The 14083-nt window shown below is 44.8% G+C and overlaps 1 protein-coding gene across 1 annotated transcript; it reads right to left on the bottom strand.

The window, feature by feature from the left end:
• Positions 1 to 682: 682 nt before the first annotated feature.
• gpia (glucose-6-phosphate isomerase a) lies at positions 683 to 13859 on the bottom strand. The gene is made up of 18 exons (XM_080003102.1): positions 13631 to 13859; positions 12338 to 12428; positions 10129 to 10197; positions 9219 to 9338; positions 8889 to 8972; positions 7046 to 7192; positions 6296 to 6367; positions 5939 to 5983; positions 5792 to 5845; positions 5187 to 5247; positions 4407 to 4450; positions 3555 to 3707; positions 3010 to 3139; positions 2843 to 2919; positions 2324 to 2452; positions 1898 to 1973; positions 1556 to 1622; positions 683 to 1219 (listed from the first exon to the last, which is right to left on the bottom strand). Exons 1-18 carry the CDS (start codon positions 13747 to 13749, stop codon positions 1096 to 1098), a joined length of 1662 nt encoding a protein of 553 aa, XP_079859228.1. The 5' UTR covers positions 13750 to 13859; the 3' UTR covers positions 683 to 1095.
• Positions 13860 to 14083: the final 224 nt, after the last annotated feature.

Below are 14083 nucleotides of genomic sequence, written 5' to 3'. Positions count from 1 at the left end.
CAGCTCGCCCGCTCGTTTCGCCGAGGCGAGCGCCAGCACGAAAGAGGCCTTTAACGAAACAGTCCTGATGTTTGCAGGGGCTCAAATGGAGACCCTGACAAGATAAGTATTGATTGTTACTTAGTTACTGATTATTGCTTAGACTACCAATAATCAATCAGAGGATCAGTAAGCGCTTTTTTTCCACCACCACAGAGTATCTGCTGTCGTAGCAGGGGGTTTATCGCTCTCGCGGGAAGCTCCATCTGATGGTCCGGGACTAGACTCGACTTTTCCCCCCAACGTGGGCGGGAGACGAGTGAATTGGATGACGTAGCCCTTGGGTCACCACGGGTTTATTGTCGAATATGTAATTGGACTGGAGTGGTGCTTTGCGGTACTGTGGGGCCCGACGATAAATTATAAATGCGGCTTGTGCAACGAGCCGCATTTAATCGGCTCAACACATCCGATTGGCTAAGAGCGTGAGAAACACGCCTTTAAAGCTACAATGTCATCCGCAATATAAGTCCACACGTTTGAATTCAAGGTGCTCTCAGCAGAGATTGACTCAAGGCTCTGTACAAGGTTTACTTTTCAAATAGAATCTGACTCTGTAGGCGGAATAAAAATACATTCTTCTTTTCATGTATTTAGTAGCATTCATCCAACGTTTTATAAACAAAGACAAGTCACAAACGGGTTAAGTGACAAATAGGACATTTATTTTGCAATTCAGTGCCTCCTTGATCAAAATAGTGTGTGTTGGGAGAGGGGCGGGGGGGTTGGCTTTGTCACTGTCACCTACAGTAATAGCTGCACATGTTTGTTAGTAGGAGAATATATTTCTTCATGCCCTCAGAAAGCCGTGGGGCGCTCCCTTCTCAGGTTTTAAACATCTACATATTGCATACAGCCGTGTCTCACGAGTCAACACTCAAATTAACACCAGTAGTCACAAACAAAGTGCTTCTTTCCGAACACATCAGGGGTGATTGGCAGAGGGCTACATCAATTTAGAGGAATTCAGCCAACGTGGGGGGCGTGAACATAAAACAGCTACGGGAATCTGAGAGGAGGGACGAGGGACGAAGGACGAGGGACGACGAAGAGCGTTCAGGCGAAGTTCTTCTTGAGGAAGCTGATCAGGCCGTTGGTGGAGGAGTCGTGGGTGGAGACCTCTGCAGCGTCTTTCAGCTCCGGCTCGATCTTCTTGGCCAGCTGCTTGCCAAGCTCCACGCTGTGGGCCAGAGACACTGAACATTAACCCTGAACCTTTGGGAGGCGCTGATGGAGCGGCATGTGCAGCTCATGAACCCAGATTAAAAGTGAAAGATTTCCAGTAAAAAGAGAAAACGATACGACGAGCGCTACGTCCTGTTGACATCAAATTACGGCTACACAACTTAATTTCTTGATGGTCTGTACTTCAAATTTAGGACGTGAAAAGACGACTGGGCTTCCCTCCTTGGATCTTTTTAAAGCTCAGTAGATGGATTTAACTTCAAAACAGTCTGTGATCTTTAACTCAGAATTTCCCAACAAATGATTTGGTCCTGATCGGTCCTCCGCTCACCCCCACTGGTCGTAGCTGTTGATGTCCCACATGACGCCCTGGACAAAGATCTTGTGCTCGTACATGGCTGCAAAAGAAAGGCACCTCAGTGTTGGGGTCACACTGTATGTTGAGCTGCATTTCAGTGTCCAATCGAGGGAGTTAAATATCACGTGCAAACAAGCAATGGCGACTGAGGCAGAGGTGCTGGTATAGAATAGTCACTATTGAAATGTTACTGTTTTCAAATTTAGAAAGGGGCCATCGTATATGCGGAGTGAACAGCCTTTAAAAGACATTTCTGCCATTGAGACATTGGCTAGGATGGAACCGGCACATCGGCACTGGATTCCGTGAACTCACCAATCAGCGCCCCCAGCATGAACGGAGTCAGCTTCTTGAACACGATGGAGTTGCTCGGCTTGTTCCCTTCGAATACCTTGTATTGGAAAGAAGGTAAAGACAAATGCAGATGTATGAAATGAAAAAAATGTTTTATTGTAAAAACTGTAGAGCATATTGATGTACTGCAGGGGGGGCTCAAAAATGCAATTACAATGAAGGTGGCCTTCAAAACACACACACACACACACACGTACAGTACAGTACAGTATATATAAGCTGTATATAACATTGTATAGAACACTATCAGCAGGACAACACGGTCACACTGAGACGCTCTACTTTTCCTTCACCTTTACAGTATCTGCACAGTCTAAACGCGCGCAGGGAACATGTACCACGTCCGTATGCAAAACAGGACGGAACCAAACTGCTTCCTCCACCTACTTTGTGGGGCAGCAGCTTCTCCAGCGCTTCGCCCCCGAGGCCGCCGGCCTCCAGCTCCTTGCGAGCCTCCGCCGGGGTTTTCCCCTTCATCAGGGCCTCCGTCTGCGCCAGGAAGTTGGCCACCAGGATCTGGGGAGCAGGCAGGAAGCTATCACATCGTGCCATTCCGAAACACAGCTTCACAGAAGGCGAGCGGGATAAAAAAAAAACAACAAACAAAACGACCTCCGATTTGCAATGTAAGCGACACACAGTACGAACCCAGGTGATCGGGTCGCATTACAAGTGCACAGAAAACACTGCGTAAAAGATCAGACTAAGAGCGCGAGAAACACAGCTTTAAAGCTACAAGATCATCCGCCATACAAGTCTAAACGCTTGAATCCAAGGTGATCTCAGCAGAGACTGACTCAAGGCTCTGCGCCCACGAGGGTTTACTTTTTAAAATGGAATCTGACTCTGTAGGTGGGAGAATGCAGAAAGGTGTTCTCGGACAAGGAGGGTATTTGGGGGGCAAACCTTGTGGTGAAGGTTGTTTCTGATCGGGTTCTGGCTCTGGGCAGGGATCAAGAAGTCGGCGGGAATCATGCGGGTGCCTGAGACGAAGAGATGCCAAGATGTCAATACACCTGGTGCTCTTTACGCCCCGGGGGAGGGACTGGTGTTACAGGGTGTGGTGGAGGCACCTTGATGGATGAGCTGGTAGAAGGCGTGCTGTCCGTTGGTCCCGGGCTCGCCCCACACAATGGGTCCGGTGTGGTAGCTGACACGGGTGCCATCTTTTGTGATGTACTTCCCGTTGGATTCCATGTCTCCCTGGCGCGGTGCAATGACAAAAGAATACATAGAAATATGTACAGCAATAAGACAGTAAAACAATCATAATTACTTACTGTATATTGGTCACATAAAACAATAATATTAAAAGTATTAATGATAAATTAATAAATATATAAATAAATGTGAATAAAATAATAATAATAATAATAATAATAATAATAATGTGTAAATGTTCTGCCATCCCACTGGCTAATAAGATGAGATGGCACTTCATTAATCCCCCGGGGGAATATTCATTTATTCACCGGCACCCACACCTTGCTCTATATCCCCCAATCTCGCTCTCCTCAAATGGCTCCAACCCAGTGTTCTCTCCCTGTCTCTGTCTGTCTGTCTGTCTGTCTGTCTGTCTGTCTCTCTCTCACCCCCCCCGTGGTCCTGTCACACTGACCTGCTGGAAGTAGGCAGCGAAGCGGTGCATGTACTGGTCGTAGGGCAGCATGGCGTGGGTCTCCGCCTGGAAGAAGTTGACGTACCACACTCCCAGCACGGCCAGCAGCACCGGAACGTTCTGCTCGAGCGGCGTGCTGCGGAAATGGTTGTCCTGGCGACAGGAAGTGACAGCGGTTAGCGGAGTTTAGGATCGACGCAAGTATTTATGTTTGCAATAAAAACAACTTTGCTCTCAAATGAAATGATTTTGCAACATAAAGACACAAATGTCATTCCATCATAGGGCAGAGTAACAGATGAGCTCCATGGAAACAAAATAGCAGGAAGTCCAACGCCAACAGTTGGTCATCGAGATAAAAGAAAGAACTTTTGTCATCCGTTTGACCTTTGCACCTCATCAACAGGTCAGACAAGAGGAACTCACGGCCAAAAACTGGATGAGAGTTTCTGTAGGATGGCCCTGCAGCCAGCCCCAAGGCCCAGAAGATATCCAGGCTACATGTACTCATACCTGCTAAACTAGTTATTTTTGGTAAGTTTTGCTTATAAGTCATTAGCTTGCATCATAAGCTTTCCCAATGTAATCTTAACACATTTCAAAAATTAATTAAGTTCCACTTTGTCTAATCTAATATATTAATAGTAATATATCAACACCGATTATGTTCAAACTGTTTTCTACTCATTGAAAGATACACATCACACATCATAATACACTTATATTCTATGTTAAGAAAACTAAATCTCTAACTGTTCGCTTTAAATACTCTCTGAAACAAACATGAACTTAATCACCCCCTGCTGGCAGTGAGTGAGAACTACAACTAGGGAGCGGAGAACGTGTGCCTACCATCCAATGAGCACCAGCCAGAAGCTGCTCAAAGTTCTCAAAACCTGCGAAACAGAGCAGACAACAGATGTTGTACAAGTACAAGAGAAAAAAACAAACAAACAAAAACACACACGGGATTTAATGTGATAAATAACAGTGAGTGAACCATCAATAACATTATCAAATGAATTACAAAAAAAGGGACTTTGTTAGTCATAAAATATATTACTCTTTTTTTCCGCATTACATTATGTCTAACACCTGCAACTTTTATAATTGGGCTTTATTCATATATGCAATACCATTGAAAAGGGTTAACATTTAAGTTTGAACCTGCCTATTGATGTATGAAGGATGGAATGTGTCTTCACGTTTTTACTTGTGATTTAATTTCAAGTAGCCAATACTTTCATTTGAGTATAATATTGAATGGTGGCGTTTGACCTTTGCCACAGTATAATTCCTTTAGGATAGTTATTCTTCTTATTTTGTATACAATATGAGTACATTTTGTGCATCTGTATGCGTGTGCCTGAATGACATCAATTGGTATTTTAAAACCCAAACGGGGAGTTTGATCATGTGCAAGTGCCGTTGTATTAGGACAGTTGAGGACTCATTTGAATTGGGATCACAGCAACAACCAAGCCTAACATCAAATCAGATCAAGCAGTTTGATTTTTGTTTTACTGCTCAAATCTCTACTGTGGCTGAAGGACGCAACAAGGGCCACAGGTTTCAATCAACACCCAGCCCCGGCTGAGCCTGCGTACTGAGGCCCAAAGCAGAACAACATACCTATATGCAGTGCAATGGAGAGACCAATGGCTGACCACAGTGAGTAACGGCCTCCAACCCACTGAAGACAAGCAAACACAACATGCCGGTCAGTCGACCAATCAGAGGCCAGGCAGAGGAAGCAAAATAACCATCAGGACGGAAGTGAGCACTTTGAGCAAAGTTGATGTATCCAACTAAAAAGTCATGTGCAGACCTCGTTCACCTCACCTTGTTTATTGTTCAATATAGCTTGTTTTAGGACACCCAGAATGGGTGGAGATTTCCGAATTAGCACGGTAACCATCATTATCAAAATGATAAAAACCATCATCGAACAATGAAACTGTATTGAACAACTTTGATGCGCTAAGCCTAGAAACCCAAGTGAATTAAAACAAACCTTTTCAAATACTCTATCGTCAAGGTCTGTTTTTGTTAATGCGGTCATGTAAAGTTAATAAGTTAATTTCACTCATTGCCAATTGTCATTTCAAACATCAACTCACAGCAAAATGGATGCACAGCCGGTTGAGTGCTTTTGTATCCAGGAAAATGATTCAAGCGACACAACTCCATTTGATAATGCTTCTGCACGTTTGTGGATAAAATATGTAAAAACTTACATCCCAGAACTCGAACATGTTTTGTGTGTCAATGCCGAAGTCCTTGACTTTAGGCTGCAGGACAGAACGGGGGAGGGGTCATATTAAGCATCGCATCAGTCAGTCAGAATTTCGTTGGAAATAGTTAAAGGGAAAATGGAGCCTTACTGCGTTGGTAGACAGAGCCACAAAATGCTTGGCAACAGCTGCTTTCTGTGAAACAAAACATGAAGTTGATGAGAATACTTTGTGACACTAATCACACACACACACACACACACACACACACACACACACACACACACACACACACACACACACACACACACACACACACACACACACACACACACACACACACACACACACACACACACACACACCTCTGATTGGGTAATAATAAGATTATTATTATTTATTATTTTTTTAAATTGCATTTTCCAGGGGGGGACATTCGGTCATCATTCCAACAGCAGTGAGCAAACTGCTCTCGCTCTTATTGGCTGTCGGGAATAATGCCCTTACGTCATTGGCCGTCTTGAGGAACCACTCCCTGGCGGACTCTGCGTTGGTGATGGTCTCCTGGGTGGTGAATGTCTGGAAAGGTCGACAGAACAGAACGATGACTGCAGCGGCCACGGTGAAAGGCACAAACAGGTCGATATCGTTGAGCTTAGCGACAAAGCAGAAGCAGCTGCCGCCCGTGGACGCCACAGAACAGCTTGATGTCCACAGGAACAACCGACAAACAGCTTCAAACCTGAGACAACCACAGGTCTCACATTTACTGTATGAGTGCAGAGGCTGTACTCATACAGTATTTGTTTTTATTTGTTAAATATATCATATTCTCTCTAATAGCAGCCTCGGGCCATGAGCCAGTGCGTACTATTGAATTCTCAAGTGTGAATGACTGTTTAGTACTTTGGCAGAAGCCCTCGTCTAATCGACCTTACAGAGCTTAAGACGACACATCCATGGCTCGCTAAAGGTCGATATCATAGCGGGAATTGCCGGAATCTGTCCCAAGACTTTGAAGTTATAGTACAGTCTCTTAATTGTCATAGCCAGTTGATTAGATTAGCACTTTATTGATACTATGAAAAAAAAAGTTTTTATTTTTTTATTAGCAGTTGAGATACAAGCTCATTACACTATGTACAAAGAGCTGAAAAACTGCTGATAAAAAAAACAAAACTACAGGACAAGAGCATTTACATGAATACAGCCGTTAAGGATAAATAGAACCCGAGTGCACTCGCGTCCTCTCCCTACCTTTGAAGCGATGATGAACAGGGTGGTCTCGGCGTTGAGCTGGGCGAGGGTCTTGGCCATGTGGGTTCCGTCGATGTTGGACACAAACCAGACGTTGGGCCCGCCGTCAGAGTAAGGCTTCAGGGCCTCCGTCACCATGAGTGGGCCCTGTGGGGACACATTAAATCAACGAGCAACTGAAATTGGAAAATTGGATGACGTACTTGGGGGAGAAAAAAAAGGGGTATTGCGGTATCCCTCACAGGAACTCAATGCAACCACATCACATTGGTATTGGAGCCTTTCATGAGTATCTGAGCCATCAGGGCTTCCCTACAGTCCTCTGACTGATTTAGTTGTTCTTGGTTGAAACCTGAGCACATCGCCTTGGCTGCTGGGTAAATGTACATCATATTTATACCAGACATGAATAAATATTCTAGTCTGGTATTTTTTTTTTTTTTTTAACCCAGCGTGCTCTTTCTTAGCAATCCCCTGCCTTACAATTTATAATACAACACCTATGCACGACCAGGTAGGCTTCCAGAACGGCGTCAGCATTTTGTTCAAATGTTGCTGCATCGCCAGGAGACCGAGGACATGTTTTAAGATGGTTCCCTTCGGGTGTTCTGCCACACAGAGTCATAAAACTCAATAATGTTTGGCAATAATGTGATCCAGTGTAACTTCATCTCTATCCGACTGAAATGGTTTCGGCCTCTCCGTCTTGCCTACACAATGCAACTCCAGTGTCGATTGTACTCAATCGTAACAAAGGAGGTTAAAAAAGTAAAACAAATACAGTATGGTTGCTTCATTAAATTAGATCTGCTTCCCTGTTAAAACCTTATCACCAACTACGACATTTACAATTTACGTATCAACACAATAAAATCATACAACTACATCCACCTCTTCCAATGAGGTTAGGTTTATATCCAGGTGTGTCTGGCTTCCTGTTTGCAAACATTATATCTCAAAACAGTTATGAATAGCTTTTGAAATATTGTAGACCCACTTTCTATACCATAAATAAATAAACAGAAGCAGCCCTGATATTATTTTTAGTCTTCTTTTTTTTGACCATGGACATTTTGGCTGTCAAGCCTCCTCGAACCGTTTGATATAATGATACAGGCATGAGTCCAGTTGATTGCAATAATCACTTTCACGATCAACAGCAACAAGACACATTTTCCTTTTCATTATTTTTACCTCAAAGAGCAAGTTAACGCCAGACTTTCCTTCAAACCATGAGGTGTTGTACAGAGAGAGAGGCTTGTAGCCTGATTGAGGTTTTAAAAGGGGCTGTCACTCTAATTTCAATATAACACACCAAGACATTTTTTTTAACACAAGGACAATTATTAATTTCAAGATTGGTGTCATAAATAAGGAATTCTTTAATTTTGACAGCACTCAATCTCTGTCGATGTCTCTTCAGGATGTTCTTTTGCTTTATTAGTATTAGAATAATGACATTTAATGGGTTGGTCCACTGTGTGGCTTTTCAGCTGACTTTGTTGTAAAAATTGTCATACAAAAAAAATATATATATAAAAATTAATAAAAAAAAAACAAAAACATTCAGGTAAGGTACACAAATGGCTCCTAAGAAGTCATTTCTTCATTCCACAATGGCCTTTTAACTATCTGTATTTATATTTCCGCCGTCGCTCCACAATGCATGTCATGTCACTTTTAAATCTGGAAATTGTTGCGGTACGATACTTCGTCCCATCTGTGAGCGTACTTGTCGTCAGGGGACGTTATGCCAACATGAGTTCGGTGCTTTCTCTCAAAAGCCTCTGAAGCCGAGTGTGAAGAGACAAGACCCGTACGAGAGGTTTGCGCTGAAACTCACCAGGTCAGAGCCCCCGATGCCGATGTTCACCACGTCGGTGATGGCCTTTCCGCTGAAGCCCTTCCACTCACCGCTACGTACTTTCTGTAAACACCAGAATGCAAAGGGTCACGACCTCTCCGAGCGAGCGAGCTCTCACACACACACACACACACACACACACACACACACACACACACACACACACACACACACACACACACACACACACACACAGGTTACAAAGTGAAAGTTCAAAACTATTAAATTTTTATTCACTCAGCTGAAGTACAAACTCCTCGGTGCAAACAACGAGCAACAAGTGAAGTTTACTGAAGAAAAAAACCTCACATGGCAGAAGGCTTTCATCTTGTCCAGCACCCTGTTGACCTCCGGCATGATGTCCTTGCCGTCAACGTGGATGGGCGTGTTGGAACGGTTACGCAATGCAATGTGGAGCACAGCACGGCCCTAAACACACACACACACACACACACACACACACACACACACTTGGAGTAAATCATTCAGTTGAATGTAACAGTGCAGCTATTTGAAAGTAACTTATAATTCACAGGTAAGAGTACTTCCCCCTCTGCTAGTTACAGTGGTATAGTACAATACAAGGATTTTAAACAAACTGCACTGTCACTGAAGGGGATCCTGTTATGCAACATCATTTCATCACAATTGCCCTCTGTCTGTGTGTGTGTGTGTGTGTGTGTAGGAACCAGACTGGAACTTCCACCTGCTGGAATAACCCATCAGTCCCAGTTAATGTGAGGGCATCTATTGTCTGGACCCTGTGGCCTCAGCTCTTTCATGTCCTGCTTTTGATGGTTTGGTGTATTTTCTATGTAGAAACTGTAAAGTCACAGTGGTGGGTGGTATTCACACACTATACTGATATTCATTTATATTAATAGGGGGGGGGGGGGGGGGGGGGGTAATAATAAAATAAATAAAAATAAATAAAAACACTCCCTGGGGGAACACTCTGGAAATATGAAAGCATGATACAGGTGGATTTGGTAGTACATACTGTTCAGGATTTTTGGGGGGATTGGATAAGATTTTTTATTTTATTTTTTTTAATTTATTATACTGCACAGTGTGCGATTATAAAACAGCTCCTCTGACCCCACAACCAAATCAGAGTGTTCGTGGCGTTCTGTAGGGTCACTGATGCGAAGACGGACCAGAGCAGCTGAGAATGCGCAGAGTAAAACCGCCAAGCTTCATGCTTCAACACCGTCAGTACCTCAGTGAAGTTAATCTTTTCTCCTGAATACATCTTCTCTCTTGCCTCCTCCACCCCCCTCGACTTGGCCTGTGAAGAAAGCAGAAAGGGGACGTTTACGAAATCCGCGGCACTCGCTCTCAACCCCTCACCTCTCGGCCAAGACAACCCCGCGGCCCGCAGCCATGATTACAGCGAATGTCTGTGTGGTGAAAGCTCGAGCGGTTTTCTTCTTGGGTAATCTCTGCTTCCTGCTTTCGGAGGAGGAAGTACTGGATTCTTTCGTGTGAGAATGTGCTCCGGCTGTATCTCCACATTCTAAAAGATACCATCATGATTGTATACAACAATGCCGCTGTTCTTGTTCGAACGTGTTAAAAAACCCCCAAAAAAACCCACTTTTTATTCAGATACAGGCGTGTCAAGAAAAGCAAGGTCCGGGGTTGAGAATTGTTCGGGGAAAGAATAGAATTTTCTGTTGCGCAAATTATTCGTATTACCTGCAGTGAATTGGTGTGAATCTACCACCAGATACCAGGGGAAATTCAACAAGTGGTAACAGTTTACTTTAAAATGTCCCCACAGTATGGAAACAAGTGGTTAGTATTGGTGAGTAAGGCATCATCACTGGTGACACTTAAGGCTACAACACGACAGGATTGCTAACTATATAAAGAAATGTTTTATTAATAATGCTGTATCTGAAGCATATTGGGTAAAACAAACAGGACCTGATGCAATTACCCCTTTAACAGACCAGGGTGTGTGTGCTTATGTGGAAACCTGTGTTGGGTGGTGGTGGCATAAAAAGAAGGGCAGTTTCTTTATAACAAAAATACAATCGAATTTTACACAACAGCACCGCAAGTCTATGTGGAAAGTATAAAATCAGACCAAAGCTCTCGTTTTGACTTAACGCCTCCTAAAATCTTTCATAAGCCCCTTTCCCACTTGCACTCAAAGCTGTAAATCGACTGGCAATATTCCGTACTGCTGTCATGTGGGAATGGGAGCCGGTGTCGATGTACCGTAAAAGTCGTTACGTAAATTTTCCCACTCCCACAAAGTAGTATAATTTCCGGCAAATTGCCGAATCTATATAAACCACAAATAGTGGGTTTTCACGATTATTTATTTTGTACAAATATTTCTAAATGTATCTGTTTTCGAACCGTGGAGCTCGGCTGCAAAGATGAGAAACTGAAACGCGTCCAGTCTCTACAGAGACAGGTCTTTGTATTCTGATTTTATTCCTTCTCTTCTTAAAAATGCAACTCAGACCCTAGCCATGTGATTTAGTTAGGGGCGTGGTGCAGGGGCATGGAGCACAAGCACGACACTTGCCCGCCGACTGCACCGCAGCGCGGGGAGGGAGCGAGCGGACAGGGAAGGGTAGAACGGCGAAGAACGTTCATTCCCCAGAGGCGAAGAGCGACGGACAGGTTGAAAATGATCACACTGATTTTATAACATTGGGTTTAAGTTTAATGTGTCCGGAGATGGGGGCTCTGTCCCCGCTCAGTCGGGGGAGAAAAAAGTCTCGGAGACAGGAAGCGAAGCGCTGGTCTAAAAAAAACCTGATTCTGTTGCCTCGTCTCGCATGATATTTGACTCCTCTCGTCTGAGCATTACGTCATGTACTGTATCCGTAACAGTCATCTATGTGGGAACAGCCTCAAGACGGAACTTTTCCACAAAGGAGGCCAATGTGGAAATGACTACCTATTGGCTTTGTCGGCGGAGCGTTGACATTGTATAAACTGTGAATAATATCTTCTGACCATTATTATTTCATACTACAAAATTGTGTACTACAACATCTATTGATACATTGCATGAAGATACGATGCCCATGAACGACAATATAGGACAACACTGAATTATCGCCCCACCCTAATTAGAAGTCAATCGTGTTCCACCACCCCCGTCAATCTTCCTGTCGACTGCCCTGGCGGTGCCGAAAAAACTACAGCCACTGACTGAAAGCGGTGTATGCAAAATGCCAAAGTCAGTTAGCATCTGGCAAGTAGACATTCACCAATTCACGCAGAAGGGCAGGATTGATGCAGCGCTACGAGCCGTTTTACTATGAGCAGAAGGGCTTAAGGTTGATTAAAGGTGACAGCTGAGCTAACGGTTTCATCCCTGGGCCGGCTGCGCTCGGCCATTGCGGGACGGTATTGGTGAGGCTAAAACACAAGCAACGAATGTGACAGGATTCGGCGGTTACCATGGCAAACAGCATATCCATAACCTCCCGGTTGATGAGGTTTTTGGAGAAATCCAGCAGGACGTCGCCATCGTCTGTCTCCAGGGTCGTACTGTCCGCAAAACATGACAGCACAACGTTGCATTCAGAGAACACAATTGAGTCAGCGACATAACTACGCGGGGTAGATAATCGGAAAACAAAATAACGAAAACACTGTGCATATAGATGATTCTATCGATTCAAAATGCGAGTGAAGTTTGCAACTTTGTAGGGGTGAAGACACGTATCTAGTGGTGATCCAACCATCACCCTTCCCTGGGGCGTACTCCATGACACTGCAGGCAGACTGATGCAGTCTACTCGATGCCAACGTTTGAGCTTATGTAACGGAGACACCTTCATGCAAACAGAACTGTATTTGACGTGCATGTATACGGAGATCTGATATGTTGCGTTGCTGGGTCTTTCGTTATTTGCGTCGACCTAACGCTGTTCTCACAACGTTGTCAGCGACACCTGACGCCGAATGTCTTCATCGCCCCATTGTGTTGAAAATAAGATGACACCTTATTCACCCCCGGGTGAAAATCAGGATGAAGGCCATTTTAATAAACAATATGATTTATTTTTAATAAATGACAATGACAATTGTAAAACAGTCCTATATTTTGTAAAATAAATATTCTGTATTTAGAATATATTTGGATAATAATAATTGTCTTATCAAGTTATTACACTTTCTTATACAGTATATTCTATTGTGACTTATCACGTGCTAAAATATATGGGCACCTTCCATGTATTCAATTGTATTTTTCAACATAATACATTGTGTTTTACAACATATTCAACGACACGAGATGGCCTTAAGGAGCAATTTTTTCTTCCCGGCCAGAATTGGAACGCTGTTTACTGTGAACTTAATTTGCAAATGTTGTCCGACATCCTGGCCAGGCCACATCACTTGACAGCTAGCCGCTGTAGCAGAGCAGCTAGCACCAGCCATCCCCGCACACACGGCTTGAGATTAGCGTCTTGGGCGCACTTTTGAGATTCTCGACACCCGACGACTCAATGACCGTGCGGATCGGAACATTTCCGAGGCCTTTTACTTGACGACGGGGCCAGGGAAGTTGTGCTTCCAGGGGGTGACCTTGCAACTCACACAGGTAGTCAAGCGAGCGGAAGACGTAACTCCCGTCTCGATCAAACGACAACGCGGACCCCTCCCACCCCGACGGGGGGGAGCCGTTACGGTGCCCGGGGAAGGTGAACCGCTCTTCGGCTCTTTTTTTTTTTTTTTTTATGTACCTGAATTTGCTGAATCTGTCGCCGTCCGCGTCGAACAGCTCCCTCATGTTGAGGCTCCCAGCGTTGGCCTGGTACCACTGCTGGAGCTTCTGGTAGTTGGGGTCGTTTGCTAGTCCCATGGCGACGGGAGACGGTGCGGCTCGGCTGCCTCCGGACAGGGCTGGAGTCGCGGTGGCGGTGGCGGTGACGGGGAGAGACGTGCGAGCGCGGCGGGGGACGCGGGGACAGTGCGCCGAGGCAGAACCCGGTAGTGGGACGCTTTCCACCAATAGGGGGCCGGGGCCGGGGCCCTACCCCGCGGGCGGCGGCTTCGACCCCGCCCCCCTATCGTGACGCGGGCAGAATCGTGCGGTTCTACACGACTGCGAGCGCCGCGTGTTCCGAAGACCAACGTATTAATACCATGACGTTTTTAGCTGTTCTCTCTTTCAGCACCAGAAAAGCGCTGCAGAA

The sequence above is a fragment of the Zeus faber genome (assembly GCF_960531495.2).
Source record: "Zeus faber genome assembly, chromosome: 6".
In the NCBI taxonomy this organism is placed as follows: Eukaryota; Metazoa; Chordata; class Actinopteri; order Zeiformes; family Zeidae; genus Zeus; species Zeus faber.
This window is presented reverse-complemented; position numbering and strand designations above follow the sequence as displayed.

Coding starts and splice junctions, on each gene's coding strand:
- gpia (XM_080003102.1), bottom strand. CDS start 13,749: ATGGGACTAGCAAACGACCCCAACTACCAGAAGCTCCAGCAGTGGTAC. Junction 10,198..12,337: donor TGGATATGCTGTTTGCCATG/GTAACCGCCGAA, acceptor CTTTCTTCACAG/GCCAAGTCGAGGGGGGTGGA. Junction 2,453..2,842: donor GAAACAACCTTCACCACAAG/GTTTGCCCCCCA, acceptor CCTGCTCCCCAG/ATCCTGGTGGCCAACTTCCT.